At 37.7% G+C, this 23,258-nt stretch overlaps 1 protein-coding gene across 6 annotated transcripts in view; it reads left to right on the forward strand.

The window, feature by feature from the left end:
• LOC127441321 (receptor-type tyrosine-protein phosphatase mu-like) overlaps positions 1-23,258 on the forward strand; it is a 355,708-nt gene that overhangs the window by 88,018 nt on the left and 244,432 nt on the right. For all 6 annotated transcript variants that reach the window (XM_051698588.1, XM_051698590.1, XM_051698589.1 and 3 more), the window contains exon 2: positions 13,069-13,191. In XM_051698588.1, coding sequence (XP_051554548.1) covers positions 13,069-13,191 — 123 coding nt within the window. The remainder of the gene's footprint in view (positions 1-13,068; positions 13,192-23,258) is intronic.

The following is a 23,258-nucleotide window of genomic DNA, read 5'->3' on the forward strand; positions in this document are numbered from 1 at the left end:
TTGATTATTGCCATGATGTGACAATCTCATCTTTGTTACAGTATATGGCGGCAAAATCAAAATAATTTAATATTAATAATTTTCTTTATTTATCACACATTATACATTTGCACATATACGGTGAAATTCTTCTTTTTCACATATCCCAGCTAGGCTGGGGTCAGAGTGCAGGGTCAGCCATGATACGGCGCCCCTGGAGCAGATAGGGTTAAGGGCCTTGCTCAAGGGCCCAACAGTGGCATCTTGGCAGTGCTGGGGCTTGAACCCCCGACCTTCTGATCAGTAACCCAGAGCCTTAACCGCTGAGCTACCACTGCCCTAGGGGTAAACCTATTTTTTTGTTATTAATAGTCAACGAGATTAACACTGCTTATATTAGTAGACCAGTGAGCTGAAACATCATGAGCTGATGTTGATGTAACGGTATATCATAGTAAACAATTCACACATATGAATAAAATCATTTTATTTCATTTCCCAGCGTCTTCTAATGTTGAAAGTTTACTTTAGTTCCTCCTGCAATAACAAAAGGCCTTTTAAGTGTGACTGGAAATCTTTAGGAGAAATTGGCTCCTGTATCGGGGGGCGGTCATATTGATTCTTGCCCCCGGCTGGCGCTGCTTAAGATGGATAGATTTGTGTGAAGCTCTCTGTGTGTGTGCGGCTATAAAGAGCATTGTGTGTTCTCACAGAGGAGCGAACGCTTTAAAACACACAGTGAGGATGTGTGTGCTGTTTATGAACTCTGAGCTCTCTCGCTGTCTCTCATTGGCTGTCTGAGGTAATATAATCTCTTTAAAGTGGTTTCTCCTCTAGCACACACACACACACACACACACACATACAGGTCTTGTCAATTACTAGACTTGTCTTTGCTGGTTAGCCTCCGTTTACCTGATACCAGCACCGAGAGACACTTTAAAGGGTGGAGTGATGCTGTACATGTTGTTTGAGATAATTACTTCACTTTGGTATGCTGGAGAGATTCAGTCGAACCAACTAAACACAAACTATCTCTGTCTTGGCTTCATAATTGACATTTATGCTAGAGCTAGGCCGATATATCGGTTTTACCGATTAATCTGTGCTGATAGCTGCTTTTTGGAACTATATATACAACATCTCTCTATCTTTTCAAAATAAAAGTCCCTGGTGTATGTCGAGCTTGTTTATAGTTAAGTATGTGTTATGCTACAAATCTGAATTGTTCTGGTTATTATTGGTATTTTGTTTGCACAATAAACTGCTTTGAGGATTTTATTCATTTTGGACTCTTGTAGTCTCAGTGTCTGTAACTGTCATAGTAAGGAAAGACTAAGAATTGTTTTATCATTCTATAATTGACTTATATATATATATATAATATATAAAGCTGATTAATCGGTTATCAGCCTTTTCCACCACCTTAGTTATCGGTATCTGCAAAATCCACTATTGGTCGACCTCTAATTCATGCATTTGGCAGACACTTTTATCCAAAGCCACTTACAGTGCATTCCCTGTATTAGTGCTGCAACTAACGATTATTTTGCTAATCGATTAATCTAATGATTATTAGAATGATTATTCGACTACTCGCCAATTATTGCAACGATTAATCATTAGCTCTTAACCGATTATTCAGCTTGTGCCCCGACTTAAAAGGTTGAATTAAACATGCTTACTATCTATAAAGAAATACCTTTAAATGACATTAACTGAATTAAAGGAAAAAATACTTTTAAGTTTAATTCAATTTAATCCTATTGTTGTTTTCCATTTAGAATTGTTTTAAAATCCTTAAAACAAGATACATTTACTTGAGAAGCAACATAAGATATTCAGACGTGCTTTAAGTGGATGTATCTTAAATATAAGTGTATTTTATCACTTGGTTATACTTCTGCGAGTGCAGTAAAGACAAAATATACTTATATTCAAGATCTATTCTCTGAAAGCAAGTCTAAATATCTGATATGCTGCTTCTCAGGTCAATGCATCTTTTTTAAGGGATTTTTAGATATTGTATTTTTATATATTATATTCAGCATTTTTTTTGTTCTGCAGTATAGCTGCTAAAGTAAATGCACATTGTTTTAAAGGAGTTTTAGATATTTATATTGGAAAACAAGCCAAAACTAAAACAAATCAAAAACATATTTTGTTGCAGTGTATAATGGGGTGAGGACTACCCTCTCTCACATTTCTGTTCACTTCAATCCATCTTTAACTCACAAAAAAACAAACTCTCTCTTATAAATAAAGCTGCGGATTGACAATTTACTTCACGATAAGAAACACACAGTGACACATATATTATAATTCAATAAGTCACGAGTCATCACGTTATAATCTAGCTGCATTAAGCGTGTGCGCTCGGGATGAGCGTCCCGTGACAGAGTGTGCATCAGCCGGTGCAGTTTCAATCTCTCCCCCTTAGATCGGGACATTCACACAACTCATAGAAGAGACACTGACCGCACAGAGAAATGACTGTTTCAGAGTTTGTAGTTATTTACATGATCTGCTCCTGTATTATTTGAACTTTAATAATAAAGCTATAACACATTAAATATAACTGCATTAAAAATGTAACGCATTAAATATAACCGCATTAAAGATGTAACGCATTAAATATAACCGCATTAAAGATGTAGCGCATTAAATATAACCGCATTAAAGATGTAGCGCATTAAATATAACCGCATTAAAGATGTAGCGCATTAAATATAACCGCATTAAAGATGTAGCGCATTAAATATAACCGCATTAAAGATGTAGCGCATTAAATATAACCGCATTAAAGATGTAACGCATTAAATATAACCGCATTAAAGATGTAACGCATTAAATATAACCGCATTAAAGATGTAACGCATTAAATATAACCGCATTAAAGATGTAACGCATTAAATATAACCGCATTAAAGATGTAACGCATTAAATATAACCGCATTAAAGATGTAACGCATTAAATATAACGGCATTAAAGATGTAACGCATTAAATATAACCGCATTAAAGATGTAACGCATTAAATATAACCGCATTAAAGATGTAACGCATTAAATATAACCGCATTAAAGATGTAACGCATTAAATATAACCGCATTAAAGATGTAGCGCATTAAATATAACCGCATTAAAGACGTAACGCCAGGGTGTTTCCTTTAAAGAGCTCCGACTCCACTTATTCCACAATGAGAGTGCTTCTGTATTATTTTATATTTTAGTATAATTCCCTCATACATTGTGACGTCAGCTGAAGCTGTTTGGAAAGTTTAGAGTTCATCTGTGATCTGTGTAATTCTTCATCTCTTCAGTCAGTCGTGAACTGCAGTGCTGCTCTCACACGTCATCATTAGAGTTTAATGTGATCTCATGTTACGTTAAATGACATCAAACGACTATTCGACTGCACATTTTTGTCGGCAGATTTTTTATTGTCGACGTTGTCGATAACGTCGACTAATCGTTTCAGCCCTACGCTGTATGCATTTGATCAGTATGTATGTTCCCTGGTAATCGAACTCAGGGCCTTAAGGGGTTAAGGTTTGGCTAATTAGATGGTAGATGCTGTAACAGCACCATTCTGGTGGCAAATAGCATCTTTCTTCTATTGATGGCCATTCAGAAGTGGCAAGCAACATATATATAAATCACAAATATTTAATTATATTATAGTAGATGTCATTTTTTGGAGGGCCGTGTAAAACTATTTGTTTTGTTGATACATGAAGTTTTAGTTCTGTTGTATTGAAGCTCTGCAGTAAAGATGTGCAGACGTTAGTGAATTCATTTAGCTAGTGGAGCGTTGTCATCGTGTGTCAGGTGTTGCAATGGTTCTTAATGGACTTTGGTGCTTTTTAGAAGCACAACTAGCAGATATAGAGAGGTTCATTTGAATGCAAGATTCATCTCGCCGCTTTTGTTTTGATTTTCAGGTGTCGGCCGGTCGAGTGTGTTTGACTCCCTGCTGGTAAATGCTGAAATAATGCATTAACATTTAATGTCAAGGACAAAAGGAGTGGCGGCTACTAAAACATGTCCTCGTATGCGCACACACACGTCGCCCTCAAAATTGAGTTTAGACACCTGTGCAAAGGTGCGATTCACTGTTTACGGCTAAGTAATTGTATCAGGATGCACGAGAAAGGAAATTAACCCCCATGAACTTTTCAGGGTCCACTATCGGAATTCAATAAATCAATCAATATCTGCTGTAACTGATAACACCAATACTGACAAACATGAGTAACGCGAGCGAGCGCTCGACTGCTCTAACGGCCTGTTTGGTAGAATATTAATTAACCGATCTGAACACGAGAAACAGCCGTTTACCACCAGCTTGAAAACATTTACTTAGTGCTCAGAGTTTCTGATAAGGATTGTTGAAATAAGGTTTACGAGGTGATAAAAATGAGACATCTAGTTTAAATCACATGCATCGGGTTTGTAAAAATGTAATCTTTGTGTCCAAGTTGGTTTCAGACATTTACAGTATAGCATTTTGTACATAAAAAATTGCTTTAATGACTAAGTCACAATAAATATCAATAGGTTTTGTCAGGGTTACACCACATGACCCAACCAAAATGTGCCTTTTCATAAAAATGTCAAAATATCTGATAATTTTAAAAACTGCACACACAGTCATGAGAGTTTAAATATATTTTTATTTTATTTTTTGTTGCATGACAACAGATTGGCTACCTGCATGTTGGGTACACCATCTGACTTTGATTTGTGGAATTAAATATATATATTATATATATATATATATATATTTTTTTTTAATAATAATTATATTTTACTTTGTTGTTTCAAAATATGCTCCTTTTTTAAGAAAAATAATAAAACATTATTCCAAAGTACTTAAAGGAATATTCCGGGTTCAATACAAGTAAAGCTCAATCGACAACATTTGTGGCATAATATTAATTACCTTGTCCCTAAATTAATTTTGACTCGTCTCTCCTTTTCTTTAAAAAAAGCACAAATGTGTGTTCCAGTGAGACACTTACAATGGAAGTCAATGGGGTAAATTTTTGGAGGGTTTAAAGGCATAAAATCATGTTAACACACACATTGTTTTTGTCTTGTGTCTATATTTTTGAAACAATGAGTATTTTAATGTTTACAGATTGACCCCATTGACTTCCATTGTAAATGTCTCACTGGAACACACATTTAAACAAAAGGAGGGACGAGTCGAAATTAATTTTTGTGGTAATCAACATTATGCCACAAATGCTGTCGATTGAATTTAACTTGTATTGAACTCGGAATATTCCATTAATCCAACATTTTTTTATTTTTTTTATAATTTCAGCTTCAACTTAAGACTTTATATGTATATTTACAGTTGTAGTCAGAATTTTACATACACTTAGGTTGAAGTCATTTAAACTCATTTTTTAACCACTCCACAGATTTAATAATAGCAAACTATAGTTTTGGCAAGTCGTTTAGGACATCTACTTTGTGCATGACATGAGTAATTTTTCCAACAATTGTTTATAGACAGATTGTTTCACTTTTAATTGACTATATCACAATTCCAATGGGTCAGAAGTTTACATACACTAAGTTAACTGTGCCTTTAAGCAGCTTGGAAAATTCCAGAAAATGTTGTCAAGCCTTTAGACAATTAGCCAGTTAGCTTTTGATAGGAGGTGTACTGAATTGGAGGTGTACCTGTGGATGTATTTTAAGGTCTACCTTCAAACTCAGTGCCTCTTTTCTTGACATCATGATCAAATCAAAAGAAATCAGCCAAGACCTCAGAAAAACAATTGTGGACCTCCACAAGACTGGTTCATCCTTGGGAGCAATTTCCAAACACCTGAAGGTACCACGTTCATCAGTACAAACAATAGAACGCAAGTATAAACACAATGGTATCACGCAGCCATCATACCGCTCAGGAAGGAGACGCATTCTGTCTCCTAGAGATGAACGTAGTTTGGTGCGAAAAGTGCAAATCAATCCCAGAACAACAGCAAATGACCTTGTGAAGATGCTGGAGGAAACAGGTAGACAAGTATCTATATCCACAGCAAAACGAGTCCTATATCAACATAACCTGAAAGGCTGCTCAGCAAGGAAGAAGCCACTGCTCCAAAACTGCCATAAAAAAGCCAGAAGTTTTGTAAAATGTGATTTACTATCTATCTCATATATATATATATATATATATATATATATATATATATATATATATATATATATATATATATATATATAATATTATTATTATTTATTTATTTTATTTTTACTGTCTCCGGTTGGTTACACCACTTTGGCATTTTTTTATTTAATGCCATTGAACAATATTTACAGAGTAATCCAGTATTTTGCAGAGGGGGTCAAAATTGTCATTTTCGCCTATGATTTTGGAGTAAAACTACAGGTCATAAGTAACCTTAGAAAGGTGGCAGAGTCATTATTTTATTTTTACACAGAGATAAAAAATCCAAAAATGGAGGGGGAAAACACTTTTTTTTTTTTTTTTTGTGTGCTGTCTTTCCAAGGCTGGAGTGTCTATAACTCCAGAAATATTATTGATTTATATTAATATCCTTTTAGATTCTGGTTCAGAACAAACTTTTTGTATCCTCATTTTTAAAGGCCCAATGGTTGAATCTCGTTTGTGATTTTTTTTCTTCCCTACAGGAGGGTAACCAGCAGCAGGAACAGTAAAGTCTGTCAATGTTAATGTAGCTTAAGATGGAAGAGTGATTTAGCACTTTTCACATTGTCAGGTCTGATTAGGACCTGGTGTTACACTCGTTTTCCAATTGTCATTTGTTCTACCTATCTGAAAAGGACAAAGCTAAATGCTTCAACAGCGAAAGCCAGCTGTTGCAAAAGCCACGGATCTCGTTTGCCATGAAAATGCAATTTGCAACACTTTAGTACGGTTCCCCATCGAACCTCCAAACATCCAATAGAGTATGGATGCATTCTATTTATAATTATTTATAGGCCTCAAATACTCTCCTGGACTTGTTGATGATTTTATAGAACTGTTATCAGCAGCTTCCTCTGAATTTGACGGTTTTGTTATTGTTGGGGATTTTAACATATAGATGATCCTGAACACAACACTGCCAAAGAACTCGTAACAGTTTTAATCACATTTGATCTGACTCAGCATGTAGATGGACCCACTTACAATCGTGGACACACTCTTGATCTACTGTAAGTAAAGGTCTGACCATTTCGTCCACTATTATTAAGGACAACACGCTATCTGACCATTTCTCCGGCCACTGAAGTTAGATCTGTCTCTGTCAAAAAGAGGTACATAAATGAGAACACTAGTGTGCAATTTATCAAGGATTTATCTTTTAAACCGAGTATATCCACAGACTGTGTTGATGATCTCCTCGATAGCTTTAACTCAAAAGGTAAAAATGCTATTGATGGCATTGCTCCTGTAAAGGTCCGGACGATCACTGGCAAGCATAAAGCACCTTGGAGAAACACATCAGCAGTGAAAAACATGAAAAGAAAATGCAGGGAAGCAGAACGAATGTGGTGGAAAACACAACTTGAAGGCCATTATAATATCTATAAAGACAGCCTTCATGCTTTCAATGTGGAATTAGGCACAGCTAGACAGACCTTCTTCTCAAACATTATTAACTGCAATATAAACAACACCCGCACTCTTTTTGCTACTGTAGAGAGACTAACAAACCTCCTTTTTTCATGAAAAAGATCAATGATATTAGAATGGCGATCTGCTCGTCCTCATGTTGCACTGAGGTCAGACAGCACCCACCACAAAAACTTCAGAAATTAGTCACTATGTATGATTTTGAGGAAATTGACAGCAAAACCCTGGAAGAAATAGCACAGCATCTTAAAACTTCAACCTGCTGTCTTGACGCACTCCCCACATCATTTTTCAAGAATGTGTATAATAGTAAATGCGTCACTCCTTCAGGCACGTTTCCGAAGTCCCTGAAAACTGCAATTGTTAAGCCCCTAGTTAAAAAGAGCAATCTAGATAACTCAATATTGAACAACTACAGACCAATTTCAAATCTTCCTTTTCCTTTCATTCAGCTGAAAAAATTCTTAATCTCGAATGGCTACTTGGACAATTTCCAGTCTGGTTTCTGACCGCATCATAGCACTGAGATGGCACTCATAAAGATCCTTAATGATATTCGGCTAAATACTGATTCAGGCAACATATCAGTGCTGGTTTTATTAGATCTCAGTGCTACTTTTGACACTGTTGACCACAACATTCTCCTAGACAGATTGGAAAACTGGGTAGGGCTCTCTGGGACGGTTCTCAGCTGGTTCAGGTCATATCTAGAAGGGAGGGGTTACTATGTGAACATATGCAACTATGAATCTGACTGGACATCCATGACATGCGGAGTCCCACAAGGCTCAATTCTTGCACTGCTCCTGTTCAACCTGTATATGCTCCCATTTGGCCAAATTATGAAAAAGAACCAAACTGCATACGATAGCTATGTAGACGACACCCAGATCTATCTAGCCCTATCACCAAATGACTACAGCCCCGTAGACTCTCTGTGCCAGTGCATTGATGAAATTAACAGTTGGATGTGCCGAAACTTCCTTCAGTTAAACAATGACAAGACAGAGGTCATTGTATTTGGCAACAAAGGCAAAATTCCCAAGGTGAACACATACCTTGACTCTTGGGTCTAAAGACAAAAAATCAAGCAAGGAATCTTGGTGTCATTTTGGAGTCAGACCTTAGTTTCAGTAGTCACATCAAAACAATAACTAAATCAGCCTACTATCATCTCAAAACATATAGCCAGAATTAGATGTTTTGTATCCAGTCATGACTTATAGAAACTTGTTCATGCATGCATCACCAGTATGGTGGACTAATGCAATGGACTCCTCATCGGCATTCCCAAAAAGACCATTAGACACCTGCAGCTCATTCAGAATGCCGCTGCCAGGATTCTCTCCCGAACCAAAAAATCTGAGCATATTATTCCAGTCCTCAGGTCTTTACACTGGCTTCCAGTTACATTTAGAATTGATTTTAAAGTACTATTACTCGTTTATAAATGGCTCAATGGCCTAGGACCTAAATACACTTCAGATGTGCTTGTTGAATATAAACCTAACAGACCTCTCAGATCATTAGGATCAAGTCAGTCAGACATACAGAGGGTTTACTCAAAAAAAAAAAAAAAAAAAAAAAAGGTGAGACAGCATTTAGCTATTTTGCCACCTGCAGCTGTAACCAGCTTTCAGAAGAGGTCAGATGTGCCCCAACAGTAGCCACATTCAAATCAAGACTATAAAACGCATCTGTTTAACTGTGCATTTACTGACTGAGAACTGTGCTGGACTTACTGATTGCACTGCATCATTTTATTTCTGTATTCTTTTTCTTTTTTATTCATTTTAATAATTTTTCCTTATTTTTCTATTATTAATTTTAATTACTTTTTATTCTCATTTCTTGTTCTTAATTGGCTTTAAAATGTATTTTATCTTGTATTTTCTTTATCATTTATATGTAAAGCACTTTGAATTGCCATTGTGTATGAAATGTGCTATATAAAAAACTTGCCTTGCCTATCAAACAGGAATGTTTGCATCTACTTTCCGCTTGTGTGTCCTACATGAGCATCTGTGGTGTGTTTGTCTTTGATTGAAGTAAAGACGCCTGCACAAATCCACACCCTTGAGTCTCAGATAATGCATTTTCCAGAAACAAACATACATTTGTGAAGCGCAAACACCCGTGATCAATGGGCTGATATTAATTCTGTGTGTACAAACACGCTGTCGCATGCCGAGGGCCGTGCGAACACAAAGCGCTGTCACACGTTGAGGGTCCCACGCTGACTCTCATATAGGGCAGAATCAGCCTTTGAAAAGATATGAAACATTAGCGATGTGTGATGTATTCAGGAGAGAGCCTTCGACGGTATATCAGACGAGCCTCCGCGGATGCACCTTGTTGGAGGTTGATGGCGGTGGTTTGATTTGCATTCGTCTTTTTGATGTACGACTCCACATATTAAGCGGTGAGGTGAGAGGTGTGGTGTGAAGAATCATGATCGTACTCTGAGACGGATCTTTCTGAGTGTTATCCACCCACACGGTGCAATTAAACTGTAAACACAGGTCACATTTTAAACAATCCCTTCAGCAGCAAATGAAAACAGACTGGAATACATCTGGAAATATTGTTGAATATCAGCCCATTCCAGTGTTGTATGAACACTGGTTGAATCTGGTTTGACTTTTATTCATTTTCCAGATGACATCTTTAGTGCTACGGTACATCATGCCATCATACATAGCAAGCATTTTCAAGTATTCTCAGTGTAGCTACTTGATTATTGCTTTTAATGTCATTTGTACACTTGAATGTGAGTTTAAGAAAGTGTGTCATTTACACCACTGCAATGTGTTTAAATGTAGCTAAATATCAATATGTATAGACTTTAAGAATTAATTAAACATAACTTATTTGTTTACAAGTAAACCCCACAGGGTAGTGTTGGGTTCGAGTCCACCTTAGTCGAGTCCAAGTCAAGTCCGAGTCTTTTATTTGTTTGTTTATTTATTTTATCCTCTCTTCTCCCAATTTGGAATGCCCAATTCCCACTACTTAGTAGGTCCTCGTGGTGGCGCGGTTACTCACCTCAATCCGGGTGGCGGAGGACAAGTCTCAGTTGCCTCCGCTTCTGAGACAGTCAATCCGTGCATCTTATCACGTGACTCGTTGTGCATGACACCGCGGAGACTCACAGCATGTGGAGACTCATGCTACTCTCCGCGATCCACACACAACTTACCACACGCCCCATTGAGAGCGAGAACCACTAATTGTGACCACGAGGAGGTTACCCCATGTGAATCTACCCTCCCTAGCAACCGGGCCAATTTGGTTGCTTAGGAGACCTGACTGGAGTCACTCAGCACGCCCTGGATTCAAACTCGCAACTCCAGGGGTGGTAGTCAGCGTCAATACTCACTGAGATACCCAGGGCCCTAAGTCCGAGTCTTTTAAACAGTCGAGTTCGAGTCCAAAAGGGGCCGAGTCGGACTCAAGACTGAGTCCATAACAGAGTCTGAGTCAAGTCCAAGTCCGAATGAATCTGTTCATGAATCTAAATTAAAATTTTAACCGTAAACTCAACATTAATATTTTAAGCTTAGTTTAACCTTCACAGCTAAAAAAACAAAAACAATTCATCAATAAAAATGTAACAAAAACACCTCTGTTGCATTTCATATATATATACGGTGTATTTTATGATTATCCTGCTGAACAAAGTTCAAGTAGTTTCAGAATGAAAGCATATGCTTCAGATGTATTAAGACAAAACTGTCCTTCAACACATCTTTCAATTTAATCTAAAATCATCCCTATCTAAAGAAATAATAGTCTACAGTCTCTGCCGACTGATTTGGGAAAATTCACACAAATGAGTCAACACGGAAGTAATTAGAGAAGCAACATCTCACGATTTCACTGCAGCTACTACAAACAAAAGCACTGTCTGGAAAAGTCCACTGCTAAAATTAGGGCCATTTAACACGGACATGACGGTATTGTCTCACTAATTCATGGAAAACAGCACAATGTGGGGCTGTTCTGTGTGCTGCTCGTGCACTTTAAAAAATGTCTTCATTTCGCAGCAGCTGCTGCTGAAGATAAAAGATGTGATATTTGCAAAGAACATTTCACTGAACTTTAAAATAAACTTGTTACATTAAGTTTAGCTACATACACAAACTCTGCCATTGAATAATACATTTTATAGTCTATAAGTTAATTACAAACAAAACATTCTGCTGCCCAAAATATCCTAATATTTTATTTTGCATGGTTGAATATTGTGAATAGTGGAAAAATGCTGTAAAAGAACATATTTTAAGCAGCTTGTCAATGCTTTGAAATAGTAAATCAATAATAAATAGGTGCTGTTTATATGTTTAGAGTTGCTGTCTGCTTTAGCAGGATAAATGGATAATGTTTTATCCCCCAGCACTAATAAAGAGAGCTATATAGACTATATAGATTATGGTTCCAGAAGTAAAAATCAAATTTTTTCCGTAGGAGGCTTGATTATCACAGAACTTTTGGCCTTGGGTTGCTCAGAATGCACTCAGGATGTAGAATAAATCACCTCACGACTCATAAGTGACTGGCGAAAAATGCGGTAATCGTTTCCGTGCACCTGTTCGGTTCTGTTAACCACGTTGTTACGGCCTTGTGCATTTATTTCACTTGAACTTTATAGTTTTGCGACAATCCATCAACCAGGCCCAGTTACTGCCTGATGTTTGGGTTTGTTTCGGTGGATGCAAATTTTACTCAAGTGATTTCACTCTCCGAATGTCCATTTATGTTAAGTTCACGCAACATTTTCATTTCACTATTAATTTCACTAATAAACACATTTTTTAGCTTGTAGCATCTTCCTGAGCTTCCACAGCCTTTGACATGAACAACAAAAGCATTGTTTTTCCCTGCTGTCTCTGACCCGGTCAGATTTGAGATCCACAACTATGAGATATTTTAATAAGCGGATAAATGCACCCACAGTGCCTTTCCATTATGTCTTATCTTTCCCATCTCTTTAGTGCAGGAATTAAAAGCACACAATCTCTCAGCGGTTGCATGGAGATGGTTGGCAGCGCAGTGGTGTGCGGCCACGTGTCCCGCGAGGAAAATTAGGATGAATGAGGACTAAAGCTAGATGATTTGAGGGAGAAGTCTAATCGCACAGCGCTGCGAAATGAATCAAATTTATGCTTGATGGCACGCCGGCACGCCAGCGTTTAACAATGATAGAGTTCGGACACTTCATTTCTGTCATTGTGAAATTGGCACACGGTGCGGCTAATGATGGTAATATATGTTGTGCTGCTCGTACGCTCTGAATACCCCTCCATCTCTGTTTAAGCGCTCCTGTTGTTTGGCATATTGCATTACGAACAGACAAACAAAGGTGGATGAAAGAGGAGTGGATGCAATTGATGTGTTCGCTCGTTTCCTGGACGAGGTCTTGAGAAATGCTGTGATAAAATATAAATGTCTGTCTTTTTGCTGCAGGTGATTGCAACTTCGAGAAGCCCTTATCCTCGTGCGGATACACTCAAGGCCGCGATGATGATCTTGACTGGGAGCAGTTCGACACCAGTGAAAAGCCTTTAATAGATCCATGGGTGCCTCCTGGTAAGAAACACACACTTTACCAACAAAATACTTCCATTTAATGTTATGATTGTGACTATACACTTGGTGCAAGTCTTTTTTGGGTCATTCGTTTTGTTTTGATGAAGGCCAAGGTGGCGATGGGTCTCGAAAATCAAAGGCAGCTCTCAGTCAGCTTTTCTGGTTACTCTTTATTTAGATGAAACTTTTATCCGCACAAGGGCCGTCACTTGAGTTCACAGGGCCCAGGACTGAGTTGTAAGGGTGATCTCTGGTCCCCAAACACTCAGCGATGAAAAGATACAGTTTTTGGGGCCCCCTCGCCCAACATTTCCAGAAGTACCCTCCCAACGACGGCCCTGGCTTTTTTTTTACTAGCGCGACAATCCACCTGGAGGTTCAGTGTTTTTCACAGTATTTTGGTCAGTAAAAATATCTTAAAAATATATTGATAAATTTACTTGAGGCAAAACTGCATAAGATATTAAGACCTATTTTCAGATAATATATTGGGAATTGGTTATTATTCTTAGCTCAGTTGCAAATAGTTTTTTTGCTTGTTTTAAGCATAATATTTATAAAATATATATATTATAGGGTGGGGACAATATGGTTATCTCACTATTTGGTTCGATGTAAGATATAATGTTCACGATTCAATATAATAACATGATCATTTCAAATGCTGTCCGTCATTTTGACATAAAATAAGAAAAACTCTGTAACCTAGTGCATTAGTTTTGACTGTTGCTGTGTGTGTGTGCCTTCACTGTCTGGTAGTATTAAGATGTGTTTTAACAGGTTCAACAGGTGTCTTTTGATCAGTTGTGCTCGGATGTCGTTACGTTACTATGCTACTGCATGATGAGTGTGTTACTTTATTCTAATAAAGTAGAATAACAAAATGAAAGCGTAAAAAATGTGGTGCATCGTTTCTGCCAATTACTAAGAAGCAGCCTTTATTTTTGTCACACATTATACATTTACACTTATACAATGAAATTCTTTTTTCACATATCCCAGCTAAGCTGGGGACAGAGCGTAGGGTCAGGCATGATATGGCACCCCTGGAGCAGATGGCCTTGCTCAAGGGCCCAACAGTGGCATCTTGGCCGTGCTGGGGTTTGAACCCCCGACCTTCTGGTCAGTAGCCCAGAGCCTTAACCACTGAGCCACAACATGCATTTAATCTAAGCGCAAATGTTAATTATGTTTAGTGCAGAATTGTCAGTTAAGTGTCAGATGTGTGTGCTGCTCATCGGTGATATCAGGCACACCGAAAAAGTTCAGTGGAATTGTACATGTTTGTACGTGCATTTTCAAATATTCTGAACGAACGGGACGTTTATTTCCTTCATAAGCTGCACACATCTGGTAAAGTTTAAGAATCTTGTTTTAGCGCGGTTGATTGACAGAACTTTCATCCAAGAACTCCTAGTCACGTGACATGCCATTTTAATGGATGCTACACCCATGAATGTAGTACTTATAAAATTAAAACCGGTACAACGGATTAAAAAAAGAAAGCCCATGATGGAAACTTTAGCTCAGTCTGTAAGAGTGACGGAGAAAGATTTTCTCTAGCGCAACCTCTGATGTTTACTAGCCAGTGGCAATTTTTAGCCGCACATGCTGCGTCAGCACCACTTGTTGCTGAGTCAAAATAATAAACAAATAGCTCTTTTTTTTGTGTTGTTTTTCCAAAGTTGGAGTGTTTATAACTCCAGAAGTATTAAATATATCTTAATATCCTTTTACATTCTGGATCACAACTAACTTTCCTTTTTGCATCTTAAATTTTAAGGCCCAATATGGTTCAATCCCAGAGACATGGGGCTCTAAATGTGGCTTCATCGTTACATGTGGGTCACATGGTATGAAGCTACTTTCCCATGTTCTACAAAACAAACATCTGAAGTACAAATAATGTTGATAGCAGACATATACCTTTATTTACTCACATAAAAACATTTAAAAAAAATGATTTTTGAGGGGAAAAAAACACTATTATTTACAAAGTTGTCATAGACTGTCTGATTTGCACAATATTTTATATGTACAGTATTATCTAGAGATGCTCCTGACAATATATATATATATTAACAAATTGTTCTGCAGTCAATCAAAATAGAGGGTGATTATGGGCCACACCCAAAAATGAATTCACTCATATTTTAATTTAAATTCTTTTGTCATGAGCATCTCTGGATGATACATAGTAACCTTTGTGCGAAAGTAAGATGGCAGAGAGATAGTGGGCATCACTGTTGCACTCCATTAGACAATAAAACAAACCAAATAACCCCACAGTACTCATTACACTGAGGTAACACTGCACCAGTAACCCGCCTGTTATTGCACGTTATGCTAAAAGATCATAGATGTGACTAGTGCTCAATAACGGTACGCTGACTCCATTGTGCTGCTAATGGAAGGGAAGACAAAAGCTCAGGAATGAATTTTTATATCAAAACACCCGAATCTATTTTAATTAAAGCATTTTTTCCTCAGCACTGGCATCTTAGAAGTCATTCGAATGCTTTTTCCGTAGTTTGTGTGTCTCTCTCTTTAATGTTGCATTGATTGTGTTTGATTTGATTTGAGATGGGGCCTGTGCTCTCATGAGGGACTGACGGCTCCTCAGGAATTACACTAATAGAGAAGACGCTATTTTCTGTGTCATGACAAAGATAGTGCTCTGAATGAATGGATAATGTTTCCTCTTGAATCACACACACACACTGTTCCACAGATTGCATCCTGTCTCACACTAAAGTGACAGAAGAGCATTTATTACAAGGCCGCTGCTAATGTCAAACAGACTGTTTTTCAGAGTGTTTGTGTGTCAGTGAAATGAATCGGGTTTGTGTGTGTGTGATGTTTGTGTGATGTGTGTGTGGTGTGTGTGGGGGGGTGTGTGTTTGTGTATGTGTGTGTGTGAGTGTGTTTTGTGCGGGTGTGAGTGTGTGTGTGTGTGTGTGTGTGTGTGTGTGTGTGTGTGTGTGTGTGTGTGTGTGGGCAGGTTTAACCTCCGTTGGTCCCCACAAAGATAGTAAAACCTGAGATCACCTACATTGTGAGGACCTTCCTGGTTGTGAGGATATTTTGGGCGGTCCTCACAAGGGAAATAACATATTAAACGATGTTTTATTGAAAATGTAAAAATGCAGAACGTTTTTTGTTAGGGTTAGGTTTAGGAGTAGGGTTAGGGTTAGGGGATAGAATCTATAGTTTGTACAGTATAAAAATCATTATGTCTATGGAGAGTCCTCATAATGATAGCTGCACCAACATGTGTGTGTGTGTGTGTGTCAGTGTGTGTGTGTGTGTGTGTGTGTGAGTGTGTTTAGGGGTAGGGTTAGGGTTAGGGGTTAGAATCTATAGTTCATACAGTATAAAAATCATTATGTCTATGGAGAGTCCTCATAATGATAGCTGCACCAACATGCGTGTGTGTGTGTGTGTGTGTGTGTGTGTGTGAGGGTTAGGTTTAGGGGTAGGGTTAGGGTTAGGGGATATAATCTATAGTTTGTACAGTATAAAAATCATTATGTCTATGGAGAGTCCTCATAATGATAGCTGCACCAACATGTGTGTGTGTGTGTGTGTGTGTGTGTGTGTGTGTGTGTGAGGGTTAGGTTTAGGGGTAGGGTTAGGGTTAGGGGTTAGAATCTATAGTTCATACAGTATAAAAATCATTATGTCTATGGAGAGTCCTCATAATGATAGCTGCACCAACATGCGTGTGTGTGTGTGTGTGTGTGTGAGTGTGTGTGTGTATTAGGGCTGGGCAATATATCAAATATTCACAGTGTGTTTGCTAGTGATTTAAAATTATAGTTGCTATGATTTAAATGTGCTTTTTATTTGATCATTAAAGGAGTAGTTAATAATATAATGAGAAGTGTTGTAAAGGAACAGTTCACCTAAAACTGAAAATTCTCTCATCATTTACTCACCCTCATGCCATCCCGGATGTGTATGACTTTCTTTCTTCTGCAGAACACAAATGAAGATTTTTAGAAGAATATTTCAGCTCTGTAGGTCCATACAATGCAAGTTAATGTTGATCAGAACTTTGAAGCTCCAAAAAGCACATAAAGGCAGCATAAAAGTAATCCATATGACTCCAGTGGTTTAATCCATGTCTTCAGAAGTGATATGATAGGTGTGGGTGAGAAACAGATCAATATTAATGTCCTTTTAATCATTCTAAATCTTCACTTTCTCTTTTCAACTGAAAGCCACATGCTGTGCCTGCTTAGTTTCAGTTCCACATCAGAAAGTGAAAGGTAAAGTGGAGATTTATAGTAAAAAAATGACTTAAATATTGATCTGTTTCTCACCCACACCTATCATATCACTTCAGAAGACAAGAAAGAAAGTCATACACATCTGGGATGGCATGAGGGTGAGTAAATGATGAGAGAACTTTCATTTTTGGATGAACTGTCTTTTTAAGTTTCCTAAAGATTGCGGCATTTAATAGTTTCATGATTGTTCTTTGTCTCGCAACTATTATTGATGATTTCTGGCGACATGAGCGACTGTGTGGAATATAAATTTTAACCTGAAATTTTGATGTTGATTAAAGTCAATGGACATGTTACGTGTCAACTACACAAATACATAAATATGGTTTCTTCAACTTCTGGTGATTTCATGTTCCAGAGGTTGATTATTTATTTATTTTTTATTTTTATTTTTTTTTAATAAAAATTAACAGATTTCAACTATTAATATTTTTGTTATATGGTTTATTAAAACTGAATTGAAAACTCTTCATCAGGCCTTCATCATTTAATTTTACTTTTCAAATGCCTTTATATGTCTAGATTTGACTGTTTTATCCTTGACATTCAATATTAAACTAGGAAAATACATTATAAAAATACTAATTATTACATGTTTAAATTTATGATCATCTAAAAGAGTGAAATAAACAGAAACCATTTCAATATTTATTGTGGGGAAATTATTTCTATCAATTTTTCACAGTTGTGTCATTTCCAGCACACCAAATAATTCCCCCACAATACAGTTTTGTCTAAAGTTAGTGTACTTCATAACCAAGTGGACAAAAGTGTCAGTGAAGAGCATACTTGAGATGAAATATGAGACAAAACAAAGACAAGAAGATTTTGATCAATCAAGCTGTAATTTTTCTAAATTATTCAAAAAGTGTGAATCTGTGTATTGTAATTGTGTGTATTTAGGATCTATAAAATGTTTGCAATAGAATTGTATTTCCATTTTCTTTCCATCTTATTTTAAAGTGTTAAATATGTCATTTCCAGCACAGAATTCTATTAAACAATGTGAATTGACACCAAGTGCTGAACCCCATCTAACATCTGCAGGACAGCAGTCACAGGAAACCTCATTTGCATGAGAAGTTGATTGTGTCGCCCCTCATGGTGATCTGACGCTGGGCGCGCGGTCACTGCCCTGTGGAGTTTCGGTAATAAGTGGCTCTCTGCTCCTTGAAAAATTTCAGTGTCACTGCAGACTGTATTGTGGCCTTCAGGAGTGGTGCGCACGCACACACACACTCACATACGTACACACAGACACATATACACACAGACACTCACACACATACGTAGATACACACACACACAAACTCACACACACAGACACTCACTCATACACATACACGCACACTCACATACATGCACACAGACACACACACTCACATACGTACACACACACAAACACACACTTTCTTTGTCTATCTGAGTGAAAGGTTTAAAGTGAGACAATTCGCCTCTCTGTGAGTGCTGAGATGTTTGTAGCCATCTCACTTGATTTCACTGCAGTAGTCACAGTGTCAACAAGAATCACAACGGACAACATGTTCATACATGTTCATACGTTCATGCACACACAAGTCTGAACACACACTCGCGCACACAGACAGCCTTCATCCATTTCATGCACAGTAATAGTTACTGTGTTGGCATGAATCAAAGCCATGACAGCATCCACAATTTAACACATAATAAGCGGCACATGTAGGGTGGGGAACCGAGAACTGGTTCTTATTCAGAACCGGTTCCATTCAGATTCACCACAACACCACACACAGCTCAGTCAGTTTAGTCCGATTCCCGAACAAATGACTCCGAAATGATCAGTTCTTTTGAATCTACCCCACAAAACATACAGCGTGACCAGTGTAGCCTAATTTCTGACCGAATGACTCCTATGAACTGATTCTTTTAAATCTACAGCATGAAACGCACAGTGTGACCAGTGTGGTCTGATTCCCAAACTAATGACTCGAATGAACCGGTTCTTTTGAATCTGCGAATATGCAACGCTGACTTCTGAACGAATGATCAGCCAGCTTTTTTACTGAATCAGAAACTTCCTGAACCCTCAAGTGATTCACAATGTCCAACAAGACTTAAATCAGATTAATTTCTGACTGGTTGTTCTTATGACTAAAGTTCAGAAGATACACGTTACGAGTTTTGTTGTAATTTGTGGACCAATCAGTTTAAAGGACCTTGTTTTCAAACAACTTCATGGCTAGTAAGAAATACTTATGCCATCAAAGCAGGTATTGGCAGGTGTGGCTGAAGTTCATTTTGGACGCTGAACACACACACACACACACACACACACACACACATACACTCAGGTTAGATTAGTTACATATGCCATGAAGAGCTTAAATCGATTGAGTCTGCCTATCCTCAGAATCGCTCATAAATTAAAGAGTCTTGCAGTCAATCAAAGCTGTGAATCTCATCCTGAACTTCTTATCCTGCACATCTGCATTCATCAGGATGAAAGTTTAACGTGCCCTGCAGGACTTCTGCCGATCGCAGATCAAAGCGTCAAGTCGCATTAGTGAGTTTGCACATCAATCATAATGAATGCTGAAACGCTTTTCTGAGTGTGCATTTGTAGTCCTACTGATCACGGCTGTTTGCAGCATTGCATGATTTCATCATTAAGAGGCCATAAAATAGATAAAATCATGCATCCCACGTCTTTCATAAAAATATGCTGTTTTGAGAGTGTAGAGGTGCAGACATACTTGAAGTTTGTGAAGAAAGTGTAAAACTTCAATTCAGATGTTAAAGTCCATGACTCAGAAGACTTTATTTTGCACAATTTAAGGTGGATGTCAATAATTCCTTTGTTCCAGTTGAAGAATAAAATGTAATATCTAATTTATTTCTCCTAGATAGCAGGGAGGTTAAATGGAGAAAATGGAGACGTTTGCTGATGTTTCTCTCAAGAAAAAGACTCACATGTGTGTCCTCGAGTTTCAGAAGAGATCTCAACAATGTCTCAAACTGTGCTGCTAGTCTGCAATCAAATAATCCTGTTTTGTCTGCTTTGACAGTCATTGAGTGTGTCATATTATCTGACCGTTGACTGTTCACACCCGTTCTCTTTGCATACAGATGTTGAGTTCTACTCTAAATGCATACGGTTATCTTCATCTGCTCCATTTACAAACCAAATGTGATTTCATCTCTTGCAGAAACATTCCCAAACGTTTCACACGGCTTATTAAAAAATCCAGAATATTTGTCTCTGAATATCAAAAAGCAGTGAAATTCTTGCTATTTTTCCTAATGAAGTCTCGCCTGTAATGTTATTTGTTTTTTATGGCCTCATTAACCGAATTAACTGTTCTGCATACAGTAATACCACGTTTCATCCCCCCTGCGGTTAGAAAACATCACTGCCGCGGGTCGCTCGGAGAGACAGGAAGTGATGCGTTTATTCTATCATAAAGCTACATCAAGGACGCCAGGAATTAAATCACAACTTCAATCAAATCAGCCGTAGATGCGCTGTCCCGCAGGAAACGGCCATTACCATCATTCCACAACACGCTAATTGTGTTTGTAAACGTGAGCTTGTGCTGTCCGCTGTTCTGAGGGAAAGTCATGAGGGACAGAAAACACCCGGTGATGTGATCATAGGACAATAAGGGTGTTTAAAGCACTTTCTGTTTATGATAATAAATTTATGACAATATTCTTGTGTCCTTCTGCATCAGTATAGTGAATTTAGTGCTAAAACATCTTAATGAATCAGGCCTAAAGGGATAGTCCACCCAAAAATGACAATTGTGTCATCATTTACCCTCATTCCAGACCATTTATTTTATTCCTTTTTTAAAACACAAAAAGAGATATGACAATACTATGTTTTTGTAAATATATCATGGTACTACTGTTTGTTTTTTGCAGGTATAGCACGGTAATACCGTATTTTGTGGACGTGTGCTGTGGTAATGGCACGTTTTTGCAGGTATAGCACGGTAATACCGTATTTTGTGGACATGTACTGTGGTAATGGCACGTTTTTGCAGGTATAGCATGGTAATACCGTATTTTGTGGACGTGTGCTGTGGTAATAACACGTTTTTGCAGGTATAGCACGGTAATACCTTATTTTGTGGACGTGTGCTGTGGTAATGGTGCATTTTTTGCAGGTATAGCACGGTAATACCGTATTTTGTGGACGTGCGCTGTGGTAATAACACGTTTTTGCAGGTATAGCACGGTAATACCGTATTTTGTGGATGTGCGCTGTGGTAATAACACGTTTTTGCAAGTATACCACGGTAATACCATATTTTTTGGACGTGTACTGTGGTAATAACACGTTTTTGCAAGTATACCACGGTAATACCATATTTTTTGGACGTGTACTGTGGTAATAACACATTTTTGCAGGTATAGCATGGTAATACCGTATTTTGTGGACGTGTGCTGTGGTAATGGCACGTTTTTGCAGGTATAGCACGGTAATACCGTATTTTGTGGACGTGTGCTGTGGTAATGGCACGTTTTTGCAGGTATAGCACGGTAATACCGTATTTTGTGGACATGTACTGTGGTAATAACACATTTTTGCAGGTATAGCACTGTAATACCATATTTTGTGGACGTGTGCTGTGGTAATGGCACGTTTTTGCAGGTATAGCACGGTAATACCGTATTTTGTGGACATGTACTGTGGTAATGGCACGTTTTTGCAGGGATAGCACGGTAATACCGTATTTTGTGGACGTGCGCTGTGGTAATGGCACATTTTTGCAGGTATAGCACGGTAATACAGTACTTTGTGGACGTGGGCTGTGGTAATGGCACGTTTTTGCAGGTATACCACGGTAATACCATATTTTTTGGACGTGTACTGTGGTAATAACACGTTTTTGCAAGTATACCATGGTAATAACATGTTTTTTTTGCAAGTATACCATGGTAATACTATATTTTTTGGACGTTTACTGTGGTAATAACACGTTTTTGCAAGTATACCATGGTAATAACATGTTTTTTTGCAAGTATACCATGGTAATACTATATTTTTTGGACGTGTACTGTGGTAATAACACGTTTTTGCAAGTATACCATGGTAATAACATGTTTTTTTGCAAGTATACCATGGTAATACTATATTTTTTGGACGTGTACTGTGGTAATAACACGTTTTTGCAAGTATACCATGGTAATACTATATTTTTTGGACGTGTACTGTGGTAATAACACGTTTTTGCAAGTATACCATGGTAATAACATGTTTTTTTTTGCAAGTATACCATGGTAATGACCTGTTTTTTTGCAAGTATACCATGGTAATACTATATTTTTTGGACGTGTACTGTGGTAATAACACGTTTTTGCAAGTATACCATGGTAATAACATGTTTTTTTGCAAGTATACCATGGTAATAACATGTTTTTTTTGCAAGTATACCATGGTAATACCATATTTTGTAGACGTGTACTGTGGTAATAACACGTTTTTGCAAGTATACCACGGTAATACCATATTTTGTGGACGTGTACTGTGGTAATAACACGTTTTTGCAAGTATACCACGGTAATACCGTATTTTGTGGACATGTACTGTGGTAATAACACGTTTTTGCAAGGATACCACGGTAATACCATATTTTGTGGACATGTACTGTGGTAATAACACATTTTTGCAAGGATACCACGGAAATACCATATTTTGTGGACATGTACTGTGGTAATAACACGTTTTTGCAAGTATACCACGGTAATACCATATTTTGTGGACGTGTACTGTGGTAATAACACATT

This window comes from Myxocyprinus asiaticus, chromosome 5 (genome assembly GCF_019703515.2).
Source record: "Myxocyprinus asiaticus isolate MX2 ecotype Aquarium Trade chromosome 5, UBuf_Myxa_2, whole genome shotgun sequence".
Lineage (NCBI taxonomy): Eukaryota > Metazoa > Chordata > Actinopteri > Cypriniformes > Catostomidae > Myxocyprinus > Myxocyprinus asiaticus.